General features: G+C 37.4%; 1 protein-coding gene across 2 annotated transcripts; it reads right to left on the bottom strand.

Annotated features, from left to right (window-relative positions):
* Positions 1-538: 538 nt before the first annotated feature.
* cyld (CYLD lysine 63 deubiquitinase) lies at positions 539-25,938 on the bottom strand. 2 transcript variants are annotated; one of them, XM_039657234.2, is made up of 17 exons: positions 25,575-25,938; positions 18,616-19,252; positions 18,032-18,337; positions 15,933-16,038; positions 14,391-14,483; positions 10,676-10,792; positions 8,024-8,415; positions 7,423-7,588; positions 6,237-6,378; positions 5,546-5,668; positions 5,289-5,380; positions 4,474-4,540; positions 4,229-4,361; positions 2,942-3,050; positions 2,695-2,813; positions 2,220-2,436; positions 539-2,035 (listed from the first exon to the last, which is right to left on the bottom strand). In XM_039657234.2, exons 2-17 carry the CDS (start codon positions 19,105-19,107, stop codon positions 1,851-1,853), a joined length of 2,859 nt encoding a protein of 952 aa, XP_039513168.1. In that variant the 5' UTR covers positions 19,108-19,252; positions 25,575-25,938; the 3' UTR covers positions 539-1,850. The 2 variants fall into 2 exon arrangements, with proteins under 2 accessions (XP_039513168.1, XP_039513174.1); XM_039657240.2 differs by lacking the exon at positions 10,676-10,792.
* Between the last annotated feature and the right edge of the window lie 119 nt (positions 25,939-26,057).

The following is a 26,057-nucleotide window of genomic DNA, read 5'->3' as shown; positions in this document are numbered from 1 at the left end:
TGAATGTGGTGTGTGTGTGTGTCTCCAGTTGCAGAGCCTTCACTACACATCAGCCCCATCTGTCCAGCATTGGTGTGTTTGCTTCCGAGACCACATCATGCCCCGGCCTTGACACCATGTTAATGAGATCCACAGAGGTGACAGGTGAAAGCAGCAGCACCGCTGGCAGTAGACAAATCCCCAAACAAACACTTGCAGACTTATGACAACACTGAAGGCAATGGACATCCAAACACACCTCGCCCGTCTGCCTGCTGAAGACAGTCTACAAACACACTTTCACACACGTGGCAGATGAAAACACCGTTGGCATCAAAGCACAAATGCTGCACACATCTCGGTGACATGCGAAGACAGAGATTCTCACAGCTTGGTGGCACATCTGTCAACTTTTCAAGGTAAATATCCACTTCACATACACACACAAACTGCACTCCTTCCTCTTGCTTGTCTTCACTTCTATTTACAAAAACGAATTTTGCCAGACATAATCCCAAATAAGCAAATCAAAAGCAGTACAGCCATTACCACAAAAAGCTGTTTTTCAAAATGGCGTTTTAATTTAGTTAACATTTAGGAGAACAGAACAGAGATAATAAAGTCCACCTGGCTTCATTTTACACAAGTACACCAGTCGTCATCCTTTCTCCCATTACAGCCGCTCACGGAGAATCTCTCCCATAGTGTACGGTTACATTAGCAGAGATTAAAAAACAATCCCAGTGCATGTTTCTTTTCATAGCAGTTATAACCAGGCTGTGTAAACAATCCAGTAACCCATAGGTAAAATGTGTATGGTACATCAAACCAGTATTTCGATGAACAGTGTTACTGCAAATTAGACAACAGTGCTGCAGAACAGCGAGACCGCTCTTGCCAATTCAAGCTTTTTGAATATCATAATGTTATCATAATACTTGCAAAAAATTGACTCGTATCTGTAACAAGTAACTTACTGACATTTTTACCACTTCGAGAGCATGGCCTGGGGAGCTGCTATTATTTTTCATATATATTTAAAAAAAAAATCTATATTTATAAAACCAATAATTATAATAAAATGAAAAAGCTAAATTATATTATTCTTCATGTCAAAAGAAATTGTGTGCTTAATCACCTCATTCGTCGGACCAGTGCGTGGCAGTCGAGGGCTTTATGTATGTGAACACACCTGACAAAGACTTCACAGCAAAATATAAAGGCAAAAAACAGGGACTACACACAGTCCGTCTGAAATAGGATTAATGCTGGATGCTGCAGTGCATTAAAATGGGTCGTTGATAAGTGGAAGCATTCAGACGGAAGGGAAACATCTCGTTTTGGTCCTTCCAAGGCTTCATTTACAGTATGAGTATGTTGCCGTTTGGAGGGGTCAGTTCTGGCGGAAGGAGGAGAATGTTAAGCCATCAGGTGAGTGAGTGTCTGCGATATGCTGGAAAGATCGTGGATTCTCTCCATGTAGCAAAAACACCACTCCGGAAAAAACACTCAAGAGTTTGAGCTCAGTCAAAGACGGCACAAATCAGAGAAAACAACAACACTTCAACAAACACACAAACACATACACTCTCACACAGTGCAAATAGGCTTTTTCTTCATTCTCTTGATCTCCCCTTCGCTCATATGGCCGTATTTACCCTGCGGTATGTACAGAGATGTAGAAGAGTGGATGAGGCAACTGGACATGGGATATTCAATCTTGAGTGCATCTACCTGGGCACTTTTCTTCTTTTTTTTTTCTTCTATATTCTCTCTTCACCACAGTCCCTTTGTTCCCTCGTTCCATAATATCTCCCTCCTTCTCGGCCATTTTCTTTCCTACCTTTCCGTCCGTCTTTATTTCTCCCTCTCTATTTATAGAGGCTCATGGTAGGACTCTGGTACATGCACATATAGGCGTCACAGAGAAGTCTGCGTGCATAGCCCTGGATGTTCTTGGGGTCCAGCGCGTGGAGTTCCTCTGGGGTCATCTTCAGGTAGGCCCCTACTTCCGGGCACGGGGATACCTGTGGGATGTTAAACCCGTTCTGACCACCTGCCACCAAAAACGGAGAAAATGAGTTAGAAAAAAACAAAACAAAAAAACTTAAGAGTTAGCGACACTAAACTCAACAAAAGGTAAGAATGGTGCGTCAATTTATTATTGTGACTCAAAAATTAGTAAAAGTTCAATTGAAATCAAGAAACAATAACAAAAAAGGTTAATAAGTCCTCTGTACCGTCGCGGTCAGCCATACTATCAAAGAACAGCCAGGCCGAGTCTGCGGATCCGTATTTGACGAAGGCGACATAGTGGCTTGTCTCAATGCAGAGCACGGCAAACAGCTCCATCTGCTGGTGAGGGTAAGATCCCTGCCTCCACACTGACTCCTGCAGCTCTTTAGGGACAGATAACTTAACATGCCGATGAGACTTGCGCCGTGGGTGCAGATGTACCTAAAGGTCCAGGAACACATATTCAGTGTCAAATATTCTGAAAAAACAGGTACACACAAATATGTACATTAATCTATATTAAACCACTGTAAGGAGCTGTTATAATGGTCTGAACTTGAACTAAATGCATTTGAACAATTATTTATTTGGAAAAGCCTCCATCTAGTGGATATCAAAGGTATTGCAGACAAGAAGAGATCCAGAAGAGCACCTTTGTGCTTAAATGTGCCTGTCGGTGTGTGTGTGTGTGTGTCCTACCTGTGTATTGCACTTTTCACAGAACTGTTTTATCTTTCCTGGTGTGATGTCACAATCTTCGTAGCACTCTCTGCACTCGTAAAGAGCCAAGCAACCACAGATTCGACATTCTCTAGGGGCTGACAAAAACATTTGTTATATCATTTTCCTTTAAACACTGAAAATGCAGAGCACAGCTAGAATGATACATTATGTGTGGAATTTTATTGAAATAAATGCAATCCGTTCAGTTATTGAACTGACTCACTGTCATCTAATAGATCTGTGATGTCAAGCTCCAAAGAAGGGAAGATCTTATTAAACATCTTAAAGTCCTTTCCAAAGCGAGGCATCTGAATTATAAGGCAAGAAGGGGCCTGGACAGAAACAAAAAGACAAGAACATGACAGTCCCCTTCATTTGTCCTAAGCAACAATATTTGGATATGTAACTTTTGTGATTGTTCTATGTGCTTATTTGGAGAAATTCAACATCTAATTTATAAAAGTATAAGAACAAATGCAGTATAAATGTAAAAGTACCTTAGAAACAGGCAGAAACCGTACCTCAAATGATTTACCAATTACTCCACCATTCAAAAGTTTAGGGTCAGAAAGATTTTTTTTAATGATCATTTTATTTAGCAAAGTCCAAATTTGATCAAAACTAACAATAAATACATGTATAATGTAACAAAAGATTGATATTTTTTAAATAAATTCTGTTTTTACTGTCAATTGCTCAAAAAAAAAATATTGTGGTTCAAATCTGACAATAATATGATTTGCTTTGCACCAAATCAGCATATTAGATTAATTTCTAAAGGATCATGTAACTTTGAAGACTGGAAGACCATCACCATCACAGGGAAAAATACACTTTAAAAATAAACTTAAATAGAAAAGGTTTAAAATATTATTGTTTTTACTGTATTTTTGATTGAATAAATGCATCCTTTGTGAGCATTTGAAAATGCTTTCAAAACATTTTTACAAATTTTACTGACCTCAAACCTGTGAGTTTATATATTAAAAAATGTCAAATATTTTTATTAAGATATTGTAAAGAACAATAACTTCTCACATTATCACATTTTATTTGCTATAGTTTCGATAATGGTAATAAAATATGACAAGAACTCTAGAGTTATCAAATCAGTTGACATTTCACTGGCCTTGGACATCCTTCTGTTAGACTGACTCACAAATGAATTAGGTTGAATAGCTGTTACCTGTTATCTGATACATTTGAGTACACAATTAGCTTAGAAAAGGTCGCATTAGCAATTAAAGAAAAAACATGGTCAGGTCAAAGTGTCTGAATAATTTTTGGTCCAAAATTTGTATACATTTTACTGGTAGTCCACTGTACGAATAATTTGTGGTTATAATATGTCACAGTTTACTTTATTTTGCTATCCTCACTTACATAAATGAACTACTGTAGTATCCTGCGTCCACTAATAAAAAATATCAGAAATCATATCGGGTGTCTGAACAATTATTGATTTGACTGTATGGTTATCAATGAAACAGAGCAATCCATGTGTTCATACCTCTGCAAATTTGAGATCACTGTTGATGAAGGACCACTCCAGAAGTTGCTGGCTGGTTGGCACCATAACTTTATCTTTCTTGTCCATAAAGATTTGATAGAAGTAACAGTCTTGAACCTTCTGCCCTGCAGACCTGCAAAAAAGAAAAGAAAAAAGAAAGAAACACCACTTTTTAATACTAGCTTCGTTGAGTTCCCAAATACGCTGATTCTAGCATGGAGTTGAAGGGTGTGTGAGAGGCGCACCGAAGTTTGAGAAGAGGGTCGACTCTCAGGATGTGATGAAACAAGATGTTGAGGAACTCTTCAGGATCTGAACAGAGAGAATAACTTATTTCAATTCACACCATACAAATGAAAATGTGAAATAACTTAAAACAATTCATCTATTAATTATTTGTAGTTAAAACGCAGACCTTAATAAAATAAATTTTGTTTAGGTGTTTAAAATATATCCCATTGAGGTCCCATATAATTCCCATATAATTAATGATTTTATCTGTAAAGTTTTTTTTTTACTCTACTTGTACAAATAATGTAATGTTCTGTGTGTCATAACAGGGCTGTGTGTGATAGCTTCATAAAATCACAAAGTGGACATAACTGTGCCACATGTGTTTTAGTATGGAAGCACAATATTCCCAAAAACAGCAGGATGTACAAAATAAAAGAAAATAGGAAAAACCCATTCCCAAACCACTTGGTATAATAATTAATAGTTTTTGAAGGGTTACTAGTATGATTTATGTTTTAACATCTAAGAACAAGATTTCATAAAACAATATTATGACAGGTCTGATATAGTTTTGCAGTCGTATTGTGTACTGTTTTCCAAACAATGCAATGTAGTGTCAACATTTCCTGTAAACAATCATATGGATAAACCTCTAATAATTAATTCTCTATTTGTGTTGTTCAACAATAATGTAGACGCTCAAAATAAAATAAAATAACTCAACCACTGAATAAAACAATGTGAAAATCATTTTCTGTTTGCACCTACAGAGGGCAGTATCAATACATTTCTTCCACAGTGACATGAAACATGAGACTTTTCTCACCCTTCTCTTCTGAAGTGAATCCTGACGCCGCCTCCACTTTCTCCAATATCCTCCTAAGTTTCATGATTTTAGTGGCGCACACGTAGCCATGTCTAAAAAATAAACATGAATACAGATTAATAAAAGATTAGAACCAGGCCTGTCACAGAGAATAGGTAAAAGAGAATTTGGATTAATATTTAGATGAACAATATTATATTGGCTAACAGAGATAAAGCAGCCAAATAATGTGTGGTAATAAACTGTGTTTCACTCACATTCGTAGTGGGTTGACTATTTCTGTGCGCAATAACTCTTGAGTCTCTTTGTAATATTCTACATCAGTCTTGGATCTTGGCCTTAAAAGTACTGTATCCAACACGGAACTAAAAGAGAATAAACTGACATACAGAGAGAGACAGAGAAATACATATTTACAACTGTAACATTCAATATTAGTTTATAATCTGTTAAGCATCTTCTATGCATTGTGCATCAAACAAATGTAATGCATCTGTGTAGATATCATGGAGATACAGAGATATTAAACACTAGTGTATAAATCAGTATGTGTGCGTGTGTAGTGTATTCCGGTTTCAGGCCACAGCCCCTAGTAATTCAAAAATCGAAATAAACATTCTAAATAATTATTTATTAAAAATGTAAAAATGCAGAAAGTTTTTTTTAAGATTGGTTAAGTGTTACTACCAACATGTCATATCTTTGTGTGTGTGTGTGTGTGTGTGTGTTTGTAGATAATTCATACTTTCCGATGACTTTTTGCTGGCCCTCATGAGGAAAATTGATATATAACATAATAAAATTGTTTTTTTGTTTGTTTGTTTTTTTATGTAAAAATGCAGAAGGTTTTGTGTGATGGGTAGGTTTAGGGTTAGTGTAAGGAGACCATTACATCTATAGAGGTCCTCACAAGTGTAGCTAAACAAATTTGTGTGTGTGTGTGTTCACCAGAACAGCGTAGAGTCCAGATAGCAGGAGTTATAATGTCCTTGAATTCCTTTCTTCTTCCCCACCATCACCTCCAAACCGTCATTCTCCGTCCGAGGAGGAGTGTTCTCATTAACCACTTCACTCAGATAACCCCCAAAAGCTGCAGCAAAACATACTGATGAGTCACATCAATCAAGTATAATATAAGCTTCAATTGTCTGAGACTTAATGCCACAAATGCTGTTAGTAGAGCTTAACATGTATTGATGTCAGAACCCATTTTTTTAAGTTAATTACTACATATACCACAAAAAGTCAACTTTAACTTTCAGTTAACAAAATATTCAATATAAAAACATGCTATTTTCAAAGTATAGTCACAAAACCATTTTATTGTACGTTAACATAAAAAAAGTGTGAAATAATCTCTTCCTACTCTAATCTGTGCCAAGTTTTATTCAAACTGTCATGGAGAAGTAAGATTATGCATGATTCACAAAAAGATATCAGAAAAGGATTTGATGTACACCTATCAGTAAAACCACTTTAAACTTTAAACTTCAATGCAAACTTCACCCACACGTCTGTTACGCATAACCAGTAAGTTAACAAGCCGAAGAGAGTGTAATGTACGTCACACCTCTCCTCATCAATTCGCACGGATTGCCTATATCCGCTAACATCAAATTCAAGGCACTGTCATTTGCCTATAGAACGACCACTGGCTGTGTACCCCTATACCTAATCTCACCTCACATTCTCAAGCTAACGGTGTCTTCTGGTGCCATCACAAAGGGGCACAAAATCACTTTCACTGATCTTTACCTGGAGTAAATGACCTGTCTATCTCAACCTGAGCTGCTGAGTCTTTAGCCACTTTCAAAAAACAGCTAAAGATGTGTCCATCATCTAAAGAAGACCATCATCCATTTCGTCAATACTTAACCAATAATTACTAACACTTACTACACTATTCTGTACATCTATTTATTTTTTTATTAGTTAAAAAAAAACCATTTCCTATATGTACAGTGCTAGACTAACTGGGATCAGTCACAGCACTTATATATTGTTGCCCTATTGTTGGATATTGCTTTGGATAAAAGCGTCTTCTAAACAATTCAAAGTACAAGTAAACAATACTGTAGGTTTATCATAACCGTATGCACCGATGCATCTCTGACACTTAAAGTGTGTCTATTACCTATGGAGTTGCATCGTTCTATGGGGTTGGGTGAATGATGTAAGGATGGGAATCGTGAGTCTGGCCTGCAACACTTCAGTTTGACAAACAGAGCTTTCTTTGGTGGACACGTGAAATAACGGATCCCTTTAAATGTGCCATCAGTGCAGCCCACACACTCTTCCTCCTAAACACACACATAAGAAACAAACATTTTATAATATAGAAAATGTATATTCACTAATATACATACCTTTCAACAATTTGGGATTGGTAAGAATTTTTTATCTTTTGGAAATAAGTCTCTTATGCTCACCAAGATTGCATTCATTTGATCAAAAATACAATAAATATGATAGCCTAATATTGGGAAATCTTATTACAATATAAAATAGCTATTTTATATTTTAAATTATAATTTGTTATTTATTCCTGTGATGGCTGAATTTGCCATATCTACAGTTTCCAGTGTCACATAATCCCTCAGAAATCATGCTGATTTGCTGCTGAAGAAACATTTCGTATTATCAATGTTGAAAACAGATTCCGATTTCAAATTGAATGCATCCTTTAATTGTCACTTCATAGTTACAGTACAGCAAACAAGCATGAATCTACTGACCAGCTCTAGACCAGCTAGTGGCTCTTGTAGTCCCGGAGGTAGACCAACCCAACGGATGACCCCACACAGTGGTGGGTTCTCTTTGACCTCCACCATTGACCCGACCTCTAGCCCTGGCTGGCCTTGTGGTGGTGATGGAGGCCTCTGGACAGGCGTGGTAGCAGGTGGCAAGACCTCCTGCTGCTCTCCCATCACTGAGCCAGCAGACAGGGAGAGGGGGCCGTGGCTCATGCTCCCATTGGGGCCAACTTTGCGGCTCAAGCTGAAGGGCAGGGAGTGGAACTTGTTATCAATGGACATCGAAGGGGTTGTGGGTGGAGCTCGAGAGGGGGACGAGCTTGGGTTGAAGTCTGGGGGCATGTCTGTCAGGGATTTGGCTGGGTCCTCACCAACTATCAAGAAACAAAGTCAAAGAAATGAGAGGTACCAAGAGCTCATAATAACCAGAAAATGCATCAGTGTGTGAAGGACCAGGAACTGATCAATATAAACCATCAGGTGACATCACAGCTAATGCTATGAAATTATAATATATGGTTCAAATGGCTTAAATGAAACATTTTTCTGTCATTAAAGAGATTTGCATTTATACACTGCCGTTCAAAAGTTTAAAGGGGTCATATTATGCCCTTTTACAAAGTCTTGATTTAGTTGATTTAGAATATGTTTTCAAGCTTGATTGTTCAAAAAACGCATTTTTGTTCACATATTTTACATTATTATAGCCCCTCTCCTGGTCTGGCTCGAACACGCCGATTTCAATAAAGCCCCTCCTTCTGTAATATGAAATGTGCTGTGATTGGTTAGCTGGCCCAGTATGTTGTGATTGGCAGCACTTAGCGAGTGTTCTGGAAATATCCCGTCTCACCATAACTGCGAGTTCTTCTCTAGTGTAAGTGTTAAGGTTATTTCAAACCAATTCGAGCCCGATTCAGATCCTGACAATGTTCATGAACAAGAGGATCGTGCAGAACCCATTTCACGCACAGGCTTTTCAAGAACGGATTTCACAGGTTTCAGAGTGGTATGTTTTTTTGTTTTGTTTTTTGCAATTTTACTATACATTATAGATACGATCCAACATTTAACTGTGATATTTGTCAGAAAACTAAGGTAATACAAACAGTAATCGATCACAGAACCATGATTAATTATCTTACAAAAGCAACAGAAAACAAGCTGTTCTCCATAAAATTTGTAGCACACTGATAAAAGCTGGGGTTATAATGTTCAGAAACAGTGTTTAAAACAAATTAACCACTCTAGGTTCGTCAGCCTTAAGCCGGTGCGATTTTTGCTGTCGTGCGATCTCAAAGATTACTTTTTTCACCCGGGCTATCGAGTGATGAAGTCACTGAATAGATATGCTTAGTTAATGATGACTTCTGTATTGGACAGACCCCAAAATAGACCAATCACAGCTCATTGCACACAAATTCTGTTGACATTCAAATACAGTAGTCATCATGTACCCTTACCGTAAAGTGTTACCAAAAATTCTGTATTCCCTGAGGAACAGAAAAGAAGCTGTTCTTGTTCATGTTTTCAACAGTTTTCAACACTCATAATAAGAAATGTTTCTTTGAAATAGAAACTTTTTGTCACATTATAAATGCCATTACTGTATTTTGATCATTTAATGCATTCTTTAAAATTATGGATAAAAGGATGAAGAATAAAAGGATGAATATCATTTGATAAAAAATCTTACTGACCCAAACTTTTGAACAGTAATGTAGTGTATACAAAGCACAGCTTAGCCAAAATATGATGTCCTCTCAGAGCTGATCAGTGCTGGTTATCTCTTCACTGAAGCACATACCAACACATTACATATGAAATATTGGTAAACATTGTTGTGTGTTGCAGAAAAAAAGTCACCATAGGAATCAAGCATAAGAATTGTGGCGAACAGACGGTGAAGGAGAACAAAAGCAGCACAGGCCACAAACACAACGTAAAACCCATAACCAATAACAAGCCTAGCCGCCCCTGCAACATTCTCCAATAGTGCATGTTAGTATAATGTGACATGAAATATGAAATAGTTACACAGATGAAAGCAATGTTATAAGGAATACAGTGTCCCAATGTTTAACACCAAATACACATACAAACACATACAATCACATTTACACAATGGATGAGTGGAGATATGGCTTAATTTGTACCAGCAATACCAAATATAAAAGGCTTTCACAAAATAAAACTAATACTAAATATGCCATATATGCTGCAACTAACAAATGAGAAACGAAGAAATTAAAATAAATAAAAACTATTTTAATTAATTAATTTTGTATTGCCTTGTAGCTAAATTTAGTTGAAAACTGAATATGAAATGTAAGCACAAATGTCTGTAGTACAGAACATTCACAAAAAACACCTGAGATGTTCATTTTCTGATCAATGATGTCATGCTATGAGGTCGCATACCACTCACGTCACAGTGAACCAGACTCCCAATAAAAGATCTCAGCAGCAAGTTGCATTGATTAACATGTGATGACTTATTCATGACAAGATTATTAAAGTAACCTAAAGTGAAGTGAGCTCTAATTTTAGGCTAGATATCAGAAGGATGGCACCTTGCTGTTAAGATGTTTATCAATAGAGTTCAGCAGTCTTCCATTTGTATTGATTATTGATTACCTTCATCTATGTACCATGTGCTTTTGGCTTTGGACTGGGCAGGGTGATCGACCGAGCTGCCATTTAGTGTATAATAAAACTCAGACTTGCTCCTGCTGCCAGGCTGCAGGCCTAACCCTGAATAAGAGTCACGATAGGAAGATAGACAGTAAATAGTGTGTGTGGGTGGGTGGGTGTGTGTGTCTGATAGTGAGAGAGAGAGAGAGAGAGAGAGAGAGAGAGAGGATGCAAGAAAAGGGGGGAGTATGTGTTTCTACATGGGATTAAACAAAATCTAAGATGTGTACATGGATGTCTTGTCAAGTCATTTGTGTGTATTCTTGCAGAAATTAGAGTTACAGTTAGAGAGAGACTCCAAAGTAACTCATGCAGTGTTCAGCAAAGCTTAGTATGTCATATTCAGTTCATGTTAAGATAATAGAGAATGGTTCTAGAGAGGGACAAAAAACAAAAACACCATTTCCTTAAAGAGGTCATGACAGTGATTTTTGAGAATTATTTTAACATCTTTCTTTAAGTTTACTTATGTTTACAAAGTTTTTTTTTCACAAAAAACAAACAAATATATGTGCAGAGAAATTATTATTTTCAACCTTCATTCTGACCCACTGTATGAAATGATCCTGTTTTTAGAGTCGGCACCTTTAACGCTTGTCAGTAAAAGGTCCACTGTTATGATAGTCTAACGTCATTGCATAGGAAACAGTATGAATGCCCACTCGTTATTGTATGCGGGTAAATTTTTTGAAAACATTATCAGTATAATGTAATTTACAGACATAGCATTATAAAATCATTTACTTGTGGTTTGTGATGCAGCTGCTGTCAGATCCAATACATCTTCCAACAAAAGTTTATTTACTACTCTCCATTACAGTGTGCCTCATTTACAAAACAAAATGCTTGTTTCCGATTTTGGGATCCTCCTCAGGTCAGTCCAGAAAGGTAAAAGTGCTGTTTAAACTGGACACGTCAAAGTGAAAATTCTCTCATTCTTACATTTGTCCTGTTGGCGACAGACTCAAGTGCGTGAGTTTGTCAGAAACTGAATGCGCATCTGTATACTGTATCCAGTGTAGACAGCGTCAGTGATTATAATGGATTCTATTTGCTTTTCATGTGACTTGATGATCGCATCTAGTGTAGGCAAATGCTATAAATGAAAGTGGGTGGGGCCTATGGTGCAATGAAGTATAACTACAGGGTTTCCCGCAGAAAATGTGTTAGTTAAGGTGGGGTTTGCCATCACACGGGGGGCGGGGGATTGGGGGTTGTAAAAGCATGGCCGTGCTGCTTTCTCCTTCTTTCCACAAGCGCTTGCGCTCCCGTGGCATCTGTCGTTGTTAAGCAACCATGAGCTGCACTCTCAATGATGAGGAGGACGTATCAGCAAAGAATTAACTGATTTATAGCCCTTGCATTAGCTCTACTAGGCTATTAGATATATTTATGGAGATGAGAAATAAAAACCCGCCCTGTTCAGCTATGTTCGCCAAGGCATAGGCGTGCCCGTATTTGTTTTGTTTTTTTTGATGTTGTAGTTAATGTGGCAGGCATGTGTTGCGTAGGCGGCCGCCTTAGTTTCAAAGTGCTGCGGGAAACCCTGAACTATTCATCGATGTCTTGCTCTGGAGTCAAATGCAAATATATTTTTTATGAAGTCATTTGTGATTGTGAAGATCCCGTATTATCAAACAGAGTCGTTTTGGGAGCTTGATTAAAAAAATGCTTTGTTTATATTGTTTTAAGCTCTGAATTTTGCAGGATGCTTTAATGGTACAAAGACTTATGTCAAGAGATGAAGGCAAATTTGATTTCTCATGTCATGACCACTTTAAAGGATGCCCATCAGTACCAAAGTATGGCTGTTTTTCTGCTTTCTTTTTTGTTAACATTTCTTTCAAACAAGTTTTTCAAACCAGACTTTCATCATATCAAGTAAATAAAATCCAACAATTTTAACAACAGGGATATGATCTTTATGTCAGGTATCCCTAATATAATAACACTGTCAATACCAGTGATGCCTATGAAGAAGTATCCAACAGAAATTGTATTACACAATTCTAAAAACCGTAAATAAACATTTTTCAAATTTCACCAAAATGGATCGGGTATATTAAAGGCATACTATAACATCACAATATATTGTGTGACAGGCGGCTTCCTGTATGCATGCTCTGAGATAAAGCAGGATGAGGACAGGTAAAGTATTCTTTGGGCTTAAAGGCACAGCAGTGGTTAGTGGTTAGACACAGCAGTGGTTAGTGTCTAGTTTATTTTTCAAAGGAGATATGTTGAAAGGGTTAAGATGTAGGCAGTTTTTTCTGATTGCAAGCAACCAGTGAAATCTTGCCAAGTAAATCCTTGCTAGTCATTTAGGCTCGTGTCAAAATCTCCATCTTGAAGAGCATTCAGGTAAAAAAAAAAAAAGTGTTGACTATATTTTAAGTGAATGTGAACAGTTGGGAGAAAAATCGCATTGTATATCAATAATATATATGATCCATGCAGGTCTTAAAGTGATATTAGCCTGCTGCTGTCTATGCCTTTATGTTTTAATCAAAACAACAACAAAAAAAGAGAAAATCACTCACAGCTCTTAACTGAATATCTTTAATGACTGTTTACTACTTATATTCAATAATCATTTAAAGCTGCAGTCCGTAGCTTTTTTGGAGGTTAAAAATGATCCAAAATACATATTTGAGAAAATGCATAACCAGCCAGTGTTCAAAACTATCTGCTTGCCTTAGCTCGATTCGGTAAAGCGGTAAGCTTGTAATAATGTTTTTAATTCCAGTGGTACTGGTGGATTTCCACAGGAGATTCGGGCAGGTGTTTGCGTCATTGCGTCAAATCTGTACACATAAAGGAGGAGTCTCGGCTATTATAAGCTATATTGCGAGTGAGGATACTGCAGGTGGAGATTTATAGTCTTTTCTCACTGCACTTGATTTAATTAAACGCATAATAATTAAATTCTAAAAATTTGATGACGGATCCAGAAAGGATCAAACGACAATCACCAATGACAACAGATTCACCCGCGGTAAAATGCAAAAGACTTCGTAGTGGCTACAGAAATAAAAGAGACTGCAACCGGACCCACGCGAAAACAAGCATATGTATCGGAAGGACATTACAGGTAGTCACGCAATGCTGACGTTGTTAACATTAAAAATTTGAAAAAAAAAAAAAAAGGTATAATTTGCATGGTTTGCATGATATGATAACTTATAAGAGATTGTTAGATTTAATCAGCGAGATTTACAGCAATGTCATAATCAAACAAAAGTGGATGTTTTTTACTAGTTCAGATGACATTTTCCAGTGAAAAATCTTATGTTCGTCATATTCCAAAAAGAATAATCTGTGATTCTGAATGCCATTATCCACACCGGCACGGCGACTGACAGCATCACAGTCTCCTCAAACATTGTGTTCATCCGCACAGTGCCGCGTGGAGGGTGTCGAATTACAACTCATGTAAAGTTGACAATTACGCGAATGATGACGAACAGAGATGGCGACAAATAAGAAAAAAAGCCGGACTGCAGCTTCAAGATCTTTTTATTAATTTTGGCTATGCTAGTATTAGTCTTTGATGTGGTCTTGAATAATAAAAAAAACAATAATAATAATTAGCATCTAATAATGTTATTATGTAAAAACATACAGACTACTGTACATACAGATATAACCGGACACTTACCTTTGCTCTTTGGTTTGCTCTGGCTGCCAGGTTTGTCACTGCCGCCCCTGCAGGCAAAGACTTTTGTCAGCCTCTGATCCTGCATGGAGTATTCTGTAATCAAATAAAGACACATAAACTGCTCACATATTCTAACAACATTTAATCATGTCATTCAAAATCCATAAGATTTTCTTCCTTACAATGGACAAAGGAGATATTTTTCTCACTTATATATATATATATGTATATGTGTATGTATGCATATATATATATATATATATATATATAAGTTGTAAGTGAAAAACGCCTTAAATTCCGGTGATAACAGGTTTTCTTTTACAAGCAAAATGTGCCAAAAGGGATTTAACTCGCACCGAAAAGTCCCAAAAAAAAATATTTCACATCACTTCAGCTTGTGATTCTTTTTAAGTGTGGGTTATATTTCAGGATTTTTTTTTTACCATAGCAGAGTATCTGAGATCCTGACACATTGTACTTCTGAGACTCCAGGTAGGTTGCCGTTGGCAACTGGAGAATAAAGGGTTCCTGATGGTTTCACATTTAATTATTCACCTTAATTCCTTTTCTTTTTGCAGTTAACATGTATTTTCTTTTTGGTCTGTTTTTGTATGACCCTGCTGAATCAATTTTGCTGTCCATTGGTTATGCATTTATTTAGCAATTTCTACTATTGCACTGGTATTGCATTCTTCTCATGGGCATTTCATACTTTTTGACTTTTTAGTGCGAATTAAATACTTTTTTTGGCTCATTTTTACTGAAAAGGAAACCTGTTTAATAATTATGCATACCTATATATAAGGCGAAAATGTATACCGGTAGTAGTTATTAAGATTAATGTGGTTTTGAATTGGTAAAATGTGCTTGAAAAAAATATGATCAGAATATCAACTTGCATAATAATTATACATATAAATCACATACAGTATCACACAAAAAGCAGCCGGCTATACCCTGGTAACCGCATTAAATATCCCTTTAGTTTCACAGATTGAATAAGGAAGAGTGGTAGCTTTAAGACATTAACAACCAAGACATCTTGCCCACACACATAAACATGCACACAAACAAACAAATCATTAAATAGAGAGAACAAAGAGAGCTCCACACACTCCACTCACAAAAACAAGACCTTTAGACAAAAGAGCTTCTGTTTCCTGAATGTTAACATGACTCACGCACACACACACACACACACACACACACACACACGCATGCGTGCTTTCTGACAACAAATATTTAGCCTACACCCTGACTTGAAGTCTAAAACACACAATGAAATCTATATAAACAATAACTCGATAGAAAAACAATTTGTTTTTTTATGTTTTAAATTAATTTGATATTTTATAAAAAAAAACTTTCTTTTCCTATGAATATTGAATGAATATTTTTATATTCATTGGTACTTTACATCCAAGGTAATTGTTGTAAAACTTTGCATCTGAGGTGCTCAAACTCAATCTAGGTTTCTAGCAGAAAGTAACCACATTAAAAGCCAGAATAAAATCCAATACAGTATGAAGTGAGAACCCTTACCTGGCATCACATCACAGATCGGGACGAGACGGGTGTGTTCAAGACTAGCAAAATTACACAGCTGTTTACCTTCGATGATCCCATCCCAGTCTCCAATGGGATTGTCCTGAGGGCGAGAGGTACAGCAACCTATTACTGCACCAGACCTAGATAATCTCACAAGCATTCACATCTACAACACTGTAATTTCCACCTCAAAATAAACACTTTCCAAACAAAAGTTGGCCTGTCTCTATCTTCAACTGCGCTCCTTTTCTGAACCAGACAGAACCCATTTCACTAACTGAGAGCTGTAATTCTCTAATGGCTACACTACACAACCTACACTATCATCAGAATGACTGATGTATCTGAACTAAACTCACACCCTTCACATGCCAGATCTCCACTCTTTTCTTTTTTTTAATTTAAATTTCTAATGTAAAACCTTGATGCATTTCCTTGATACAATTTTATGCATCTACTCTACACTTAACTTACAAAATAGATACAAACATATCAAATCTAATCTATACAATCTATTATTAAAGACCTATAGCAAACCTAAAGTAATAAAACTCCTCAAAACCTAAATGCTATTCACATCATTTGGATCTTAGTAATAGCAAGTCCAGCTGAGCTCTGCTGAAAGAGCAGTAAGAGAGAGAAACAAAGGGTGAAAAGAGGAGAACAGTGGAATGGCGTGTGTTGGTTGTGTCTTGTGTGAGCATTTGGCAGCACGCCATCATGGTGGTCACACAGCAAACTGAGCTGTCTCTACATTTCTCCTTCAATCCATCCCTCCACTCTGAGGTTTTTTATCTTATAAAGTCTCTAATAAAGTCTCTGCATTTTGTTTATTAAAATCACAATAAAAACAGTTATATGGTGAAATATTTTTTGATTTTTAAATAACTTTTTCATTTTAAAATGTTGATATATTCCTGTAATGGAAAAGCTGAGATCTTAGCCGCCATTACTCCAGTCTTCAGATGTCACATCATGATTCTTCAGAATTATTCTAATTTGCTGATTTTGTGCTTAGGAAACAACCAAGATTCTTTAAAAAGAAACAGCATTAATTTGAAATAGAAATCTTTTGTAACATTAGAAATGTGTGTTTAAATCAATTTAATGTGTTCTTGCTGAATAAAAGTATTATTTCTTCCAAAATGTTTTTTTTTTATTACTAACACTAAACTTTTGCGCACGGTAGGGTATGGCATATGGTGGCGTATTTTATAATGTATTTTATATTTTTATAGGCTGACATTACTTTTTGTTTATTTTTGTTTTGTTTGTTTGTTTGATTGATTGTTTTTGGAGGGGGGAGCGGTCTGCATCATTTGACAATGGATATTTATTTTTTCATGCTCATTTCTCCTATTTACCTTTGCCATCATCTAACACTCACTTAAGGTTAATCTTTAAACACACTACATTAATTAAATGTAATATTTATATTTAAATCTCAGAAAGAATATCCATTTTCTGTACATTATAATGTGATGCCTGTAGCATGTAAGGCTGTCAAACAATTAATCGCGATTAATCGCATCCAAAATAAAAGTTTTACTAAGTTTGTTTACTTAATATATGCGGGTGCACTGTGTATAATTATTTTGTATGTATGTATATATATATATATATATATATATATATATATACACACACACACACACATGCATGTATATTTAAGAAAAAAAAATATTTATATATAAAAAATTTATATATTAATATATAGAGAGCATGTGTGTGTATTTATATATAAATATAAAATAATTATACACAGTGCACCCACATATATTATGTAAACACAAACTTTTATTTTGGATGCGATTAATTGCGATAAATCATTTGACACCTCTAGTAGCATGTAACAATTAAAATGACTGAGTTTAGCTTTCAGAGATTTATTTATTTAGACAAAAAATAATAAAAAATGTAATAACAATAATAATAATAATAATAAATTTAATAATAATAAACTTCACATAAAAAGCACCTTCTAAAATATCTGATCTACCTCAAAAAATACATATCTTAATGCAAACGCTAATATTAAACTGTTACTAAGCTAAGAACAGATGTTCATCATCTAAACAGTCTAATTCATTTACCATATCAACACCAACGTAGTATCCAAGACTCTCGTTGGCAGGCAGTAAGTCACAGAAGATAACAGTGCCCCGTTCCGGGCCGTCCCGTGTCTGCACCAACACACGAGAGTTGATCTCCAGTGGTGGAACTTCGCCTTCCACTTCCGGGTCATTATCCTCTAGCGTCACACGTTCCACATCCAGGTCCTCATCTTCCCAGAGCTCAAGTTTATCCAGTGCAACGAAGACACCGCATTCATCTTCACAACGAAACAGCTGCTGACCCTGATAAGAACCCTCTGTGAAACCTTGACCCCGGCCCTCCTCCTGAAAGACAGAAAGGTTTTCAGAGGATAAAAGACATTGCATGGTACACCAATACAGTCATAAGAACTCGCATAAATAATGTCACAAATTTGCCACAAGAACAAAGGTTATTGCTGATGTGTGAAGTTTAAGTCTGGTCTTCACCCACACAACAGCCTACAGGCTATAGTTATGTTCGCTCAAGTGTAGCTTTGTCCTGTAATGATCATCATCACACGCTCAAGGGTTGAACCCAAAACCAGACAAACAAAGCAAACAAGGCAAACAGCATTGCTCACCAGTAACTCAACACCAAACCAGATACCACTCAGCGCCCGGTCAGGCAGCAGAGCTCCTTTAAAGCGGACCACGCCTGGAAGGGGCTCGTCCCCAGACCTCAGCTGCACTCTGACTTTTGATCCACAGTTGATGTCATGGGCCCTGTCCAGGCGCGCTCTGTTGCACAGCAGACTGTAACGCTCTTCGCAGTTGGTGATGGGGAACAGCAGCTCCGCCAGCTTTTCCTCCAGCTCCATCACGTCCCGTTCATCCACGCTCACCACCACATTGGTCTGGTCCAGGATGCGTAGGCTGCGCTTACCCTTGCTGGGAGGGATCGTGCGACCGAGGCTGTTACGTTCCTGGCAGGCCTGACCAAGGCTGCCACGTGGGATGCGCTGAGTCTTCTGACCTGGCTTCTCCACGGTGCACTCCTTCACCACGATGTAGAAACGCCAGTCGTCCCGGAAACTGCCAGCAGGCTTCTCCTGGCTCCATAGCGCAGAGCTCATGGCTGCATAGCAAGAGAGGGTTGAAGATGACAGGAACACACGTCGAAGGTCAGAGGGTCGTGAGGGGTCAGTGGGACCAGGAAGAGGGAGCTTTCATGACCTTTTCAATGGGACAGAGATGGATGGATTGAACGGACATAAAGAGCTGTAAAAAGAGAGAAAGTGCAGATTTAATAAACAGAGAAAGTATGGAGGTTTAAGAATGAGCTTGGTCTTGTTTCAGATCTTAAGTAAGTTTTAGAATGACCCTGACTGAATATTTTCTAGTCAACTAGTAGAGCTGCACGATTCAAACACCTACAAAATCTTATTCCTAAACGACCATTTTGTTGCTATGTTTATTAAACATTTCACAAGTACTATCACAATTAAACGCAGTGTTGCCATTGCTGCTGACTCAGAGATAGCGGTTGTCGTGTACAGGTATGAAACAGCTTCAGAAACGTAAACCACACAGTATTATTATTTCTCTGTTACAAATAGTTAAAATTAATCACAAAAGTACTGGAATAAAAGTTTATAGTTCAGATATAAACAATGATGTCTACAGTAGCGATCAAAACAGAGTAAATCACCTTTTGAAAGTAACTTGATGCTTCAAATAAAGATTGTATCATTTACATCGTTGCACCCGTAATGAAATGTTTTCATGTTTGATGTACTTACATTACATTAATATTATATTAACAATAAAATGTACCTTTGTAACTATGTTTGTCTGTGTATTGTCTAAACTATTGTCAAGGGCATCAGATTCATTTGGTATAACTAGCCTTGGTCAATCGGGAAAACCAATATATAGTAAATGTTTAAATAGAATAATATTATTTTTAATAACTAAAGGAACTATAATATAAATATAAAGCAGATTAGACTTGTTTTCTACATTTCCCTGTGCAATGTTTTCTTTAATATGTAGGGCGGTTTAGAGTGGTCCAATAAAAGGATTACATTTATGAAATCTGTGGTAAGGTTATTTCTTCTGTGGTACACACTATATACTATGTCAACATCAATTTCAGGTTTTTTCATGAATAATTATCTGTAAATTAGCCTAATACTTTTAGAAATTTTCATAGTTAAACCAAATGACTTTTTTTGGTGACAAATGTTGTTCATCTTGTAAAAAAAAAAAATGACATAAGCAGTGTTAATTGATTGTACAAACCACATAATCTCATTGATAACACATTGTTAACAGGGGCTGTTTACACCTGGCCACTTCAGGCGTTTTCTCGGATCGGATAGCTATCTGATTCATCAAAACGATTCCATTTACAACTGTGTTTTTGCAAAACGGAAACAAATCCGATCTTCAATTCCCATGCTATATGGAGATTTAAGTCACCGAAAGCAACAGATAAGAGCTGCATTTTATTGATCATCAGCTAAAATTTCTAAATCAAAGACCGCAATAAGAGATAGCGGCAACAGACCTAGTTTTAATGAAGAGGATTGTGTGTTAAGCATCTGCGACTTACTTTCACTTCGATTTGTGATAGTTTGCACAAATCAAAGTTGGCTTGATGAATAGATGCTCAGTTGCGTCATATCTGACTGTAATATGACATATAGCCTCTAACACGCTCTCACACATTTATTTATTTTTTTTTTAGCTTTTTTGGGAGGACTAAAATTTACATATATGGTTTCAACAACCAGATGCATTTACACTTGTCCAGTTTCATTCTGGAATGCGGCCCAGACCACCTTCTGATGTGGTTTGAGCGATCGAATTCAAATCTGTCTCGAATGCATTTCAGAGTGCATTACATCTGGTCTTTTCTTGATCGGATAGCTATCCGATCACAGAAAACGCATGAAGTGGCCAGGTGTAAGCAGCCCCTTAGTAAAATTAAAAAATGGTTTCAAAATCATATTTTCTCCATTATTTTTTTTTTTTACACTTTTAAAAAACCCTATCCATCAATGACCCATTACAGAGAAATTCTAAACCATAATAATGAGCCTTAAGCGCACACATAACTCTTGCCACAATATTAATGATTATGAGTGTGAACTAGTATTTCCTGAATCCGTGTCAGCTGCAAAGAGAAAGTTGACAATGTTGACTCATCATCTCCGCAGTAAAGTGGATGCGACAACAGAAAGAAATGGAAAACGTACAAAAATTGATATCAGCAGTAATACTAATCTGGTTGACACTGCAACATAGTAGGTGGTGGTATTTCTCCAAACCGTCACTTAATGGAAAAAAGACGACAAGGCATTGTGCAGGTTTCACTGTGAAACAAAATCTTGTCAAAGGAGACGGCAGATAAAAGTGAGACGCTCTGCCTGCACCTGAAAAATGTGAGCTCGCCATTCCGTAATAAAGATGTGGTGTTAACACCCCAGTCAGCAAGAAGCGCTGATCAACAGCAAGTTCTTTTTGAAAGCATTTGTACAGTTCGGGTGACAGATGGCTCACAGATCAGAGAAAATGCATGAAGTGACCAAGTGTCAATAGGGCCTTTCGTCACTTTTTTATTTGCTTGAGTTCAGTTTTTGCACGATTTGAGCTAAAGAAGTCAATTTATGATACCACTGTTGTAAGATTGTATTCTTGATTTCAAATATGTAATTGAGATATACAATGTTGACAAACAGTTATGTCGATTTTGTCTTTCTCAAGGGGATAAATAGGAACGGTAAATGCATGCTGGAAATAGCTGTCTAGGGATGTTACAATTATGGCCACCGAGTGAACTCTCTTGCCTTAAAGGGTACCCTTCGTGTTGCCACCTAAAATTACCAGCTCTGACCAATCCTTCCTGCTTCCCTCTAAAGAACTTGCAGTGGCCCACTAGATTTGCCATATTATTAACATAATTAGCAACTGCAAGGCCATGGCTGGGTGGGGACATTTGTCTACTGCCAGATTCGTCTAATGCAGTTATGCCTAAACAAGCTTCAGTGGTTTAACATGAGTGGTTAATTCTTTAGGGACACATAATCTGTACCATCGGCTAGCTCTGAACCCGTGTTCACTTCAAACGTTGGCTTTATACGCGCGACGCGTCCTATTCGCTTTGGACTAGCGTCGAACTAGATGCTATAGACGCGAATTTGACGCTATATTCGTTTGGTGTGAGTCACACCGTGTGACCCGCCGCATAATGATAATGAACAGGCTGCGATGTCAAGATTGCAATGCTGGAGTGTGTGTGTGTGTGTGTGTGTGTGTGTGTGTGTGTGTGTGAGAGAGAGAGAGAGAGAGAGAGAGAGAGAGAGAGACGTGCGTGATATACTCCGTCATTTTGTTCAGATCATTAAACCTGCAAACCTGTTTCCTTATATTTGTGTACACTCGCAATACAAAATTGTGCTTTTGTCACACTGTAAACTCTTGACAAACTGTAACCTTCAACTGTCAACCAACCAAAATCACACACACACACACACACACACACACACACACACACACACACACACACACACACACACACACACTGTTTTAAAAGCAAAACATATTTATCCAACTTCATTTCAAAACATTCTGTGGGTCCCACCTTTTGGACATTCATATTGAATTGGTTTTCATTTCTTGTCCTCGGAGCACTAATCTTACACATTCTACATTGACTGAAAAAGAAAATCGAATGTGTTTTTAATGGTAGTATTATTTTATACAGAAATCAATTATGTATAATTCAGATGAGAATAGTGTTACATTGTTAATTAATAATGTCCATTAAAATTAAGGAAAACAAATATATTCATCTGAAATATAGCAAAATAATTTTTAATTAATTCAGGTACAATTACCAAACATATCACAAGGTTTTTTTTTATTCATTTAATTAATAAACCAATTATATAAAATTATTGTCAGTGCAGTACAAATAAACTGGTTCTATGCCTTTATTAATAAAATTTATTTAAAAAATATAATGCCTTCTGTATTTTTGTTGTGCTTTTCCCTTCATTGTACCGAAATCTTACCGAACCGTGATGTCTGAACCGAGGTATGAACCAAACCGTGATTTCTGTGTCCGGTTCCACCCCTAATGTACATCCCTTTATGGCCACCAGCAGGATAATGCACCATGTCACAAAGCTCGAATCATTTGAAATTGGTTTCTTGAACATGACAATGAGTTCACTGTACTAAAATGGCCCCCACAGTCACCAGATCTCAACCCATAGAGAATCTTTGGGGATGTGGTGGAACGGGACCTTCGTGCCCTGGATGTGCATCTGAAACATGCGATCCTATCAATATGGTCCAACATTTCAAAAGAATGCTTTCAGCACCTTGTTGAATCAATGCCATTTATGATATGCATATTTAAACTAGGCGTTGTAAGCTCCATATGGTTATTTCAGGGAAGAGATGCACGCGCGCACAATCTTCGGCTGACAGAGATTTATAAAGTGAATTCCGCGCAGGTTCTGGCGTACAAACGGTTGAATAAATCGGAATATTTTTTGGCATACGCCATTTTTGGCTTTCAGGTGCACGTACAGTTTTAGTAAGGATCCTACACACAGTTTTATAAATGAGACCCCTGAACATGAGGACGAGACTCCATCAAATCTACAACCGGTGAAGGTACAACTGTGGAAATTGGAACCCAACTCAGATTATGTAGATAACTCTGACGCTCCATCCAGTCTATTTACCGATTTACCATTATTAGCTAATAATTCTGATGATGTTCAAGATGTACACATTTCTAGCTCACCTCAGACTGAAATCTACATTCATCTATTAATGTTTCCCTTTGTGTTTTCTGTTTTTCAATCTCATCTGACATGAGCAGTGTCAGGGGTAACGGTAAGAGTCTCCTAGGACAGAAGGGATGGATCTGAATTGGTTTGAAGAAAAAAATGTGACACAGTACGACAGCTTGCCATTTGGTGGCAGTAGATGATGCATATTGGTCCACTGTAGAGGCTGATGCCATCAAGAACTATTCATATGCAAGAAAATGTTTTTGAATAGCTGAACTCTATGCATGAAAGGGTTAACAACCATTTTTCTTACTTATACTTGTGTTTAAAAAATTCAGCTACTCTGTTGTGTTACCACTTGGCATTCAATTTAAAAAGAGGGTCCTTAAAGGGACAGTTCATGTTCATCCCAACTCTGCCATCATTTCCTCAACATCAACTTCTGTGGAATACAACAGAAAATATTTTGAAGAAGTCTGTCTTCTGTTCATACAATGAAGAAAAAATTACAAAAATTTCAAATATCCTCTTTTGTGTACTACAGAAGATGCAAGTACATGATGTGTAGAGTAAATGATGACAGAATCATCATTTATGGGTGAAATTTTCACATGACAACCACTGACTTGACTAACTAACAGACCTCGTCAATGACCACGATATTAGAATAACCAGCCAAAAAGAGACTGTGTGACTGGTTGGTTTTTCCCCCAGCAGCAGGGGAATTCACACAGCGAATTAAATCTCACTCTGAGCTTCCTGTATGCACAATAATAGTGCACACATACCACAACTGCATAATGACTAATAGCAAGAATAAAAGACGAGACAGGGAATGCTCTACTGCATGACCTTTTACTGATATTGCACGTGTAATCTAGTTCTGTCTGAAATGTAGCAGCGAAGAAAGATCCTGCAGTTTAGGTGGTTCGGCAATTTTTTGGCCCATCCTAAAAATGACAATACGGTTTTGATTAAGGTCTACAGCCGAGCCTATCCACACACAGATCAGCGTTCTGGTAAATATTAGAGCTCTCTAGGCAAACAAGTCAAAGGGTTCCAATTCTAAGAGGTCGTCAAGCCAGCAGCTTAATTCCATGTGAATGGATCAAGGAGGGCTTTAATGCCAAAGCATAGTGTTAGCATTCCTATTCATCTCAATGGCACTTGTTTGGCTGTTGTTGTTGTTGTTGCTGTGAAGCATAGCCTATGACATGTAACCCTAAGAAAAAAGTTCAGAGCCACAGCTCTAAACAATAATCGTGATCACTGTGAGCGACAACATTCATGCTGACTCTCTCTCCCTCCACAGACATTGATATTCAACACCAGACAGTGATCTGTGAAGTTGATGCTTTGTCAACACAGGAAGCATGCAGAGCCAGGAACACCTACCTGTAATGCCAATGTATTAGCAATATGTATATCGGCTTTTTTAAGTCCAATCACTGTATCCATGATGTAATACGCCAATGCAAATATCACATCAGCGTTATGTACTTTCTCTACACTCTGACTGCCGGATGAAAACGATGCATTAGAGATGGACAGGCCTTACACTAAAAGACCATGACCAGGTACAGAAGGCAAACTATCAGCTTCTCAGTTAACGATTATTTCTACTCATTGAGCTCGGTTTGGAGATAATGGCATGGCTAGATAACCCTGTTGTCATGTATAATCAATCCGCGGCTCTGGTTACAGTTCAGATCTAAAGCTAGTCATGTGTCAGAGTCAGTCTGTAGAGGTAAACAGGTGACATCAGCATGAGCGGATCAGACTCCTCTTACCTGACGTTTAAATATCCCGGTATTCACCCGTCCGCCTTCGATGGCATTTGAGATTGTTCCAGTGAAACTCTCGTGGCGCTGTTAGTAATGATGATGGTGTTTATTTGCCATTATGATCGGATGGGCAAAGCTGAAGCCAGCGCTGACTCCACTCCGCAATACTACCGGTTAATGGAGAGACAGTCGCCTCCTCCGTGCACTTCAAACCCACTGGTAATAATCCTGGGTGAAACGATGAGGGAAACTCGAATAATATCCGGTAATATTGGTATAGCCGAGGCCGTTGTTTCATTTAAAATCAGTGTGAGTATTATTTACAGTGTGATTGTGTGTGTATGTGACGGTTAAACCAAACATGCTGCGTTGTTGGGGAGAAACTTGCTCTCTTATTGGACAGAGAGTGACAGCTCAAATCTGATTGGTCATTTCGGTTGTCCTTTACTTAGCCCCGCCTTTTGGGGTTTTCCAGTAGTTTGGCTGAAG

This window comes from Pimephales promelas, chromosome 1, assembly GCF_988280905.1.
Source record: "Pimephales promelas chromosome 1, fPimPro1.hap1.1, whole genome shotgun sequence".
NCBI lineage: Eukaryota > Metazoa > Chordata > Actinopteri > Cypriniformes > Leuciscidae > Pimephales > Pimephales promelas.
The sequence above is the reverse complement of the archived record's forward strand: the minus strand, read 5'-3'. Positions and strand labels throughout refer to the sequence as shown.

Excerpts from the sequence above, each read along its gene's own strand:
- cyld (XM_039657234.2), bottom strand. The coding sequence starts at position 19,107 with ATGAGCTCTGCGCTATGGAGCCAGGAGAAGCCTGCTGGCAGTTTCCGG. Across the intron at positions 18,338-18,615 it reads GGTTTGGTGTTGAGTTACTG|GAGGAGGGCCGGGGTCAAGG; the intron begins GTGAGCAATGCT and ends TCTGTCTTTCAG. Across the intron at positions 2,814-2,941 it reads CACAGATCTATTAGATGACA|CCCCTAGAGAATGTCGAATC; the intron begins GTGAGTCAGTTC and ends TGTTTTTGTCAG.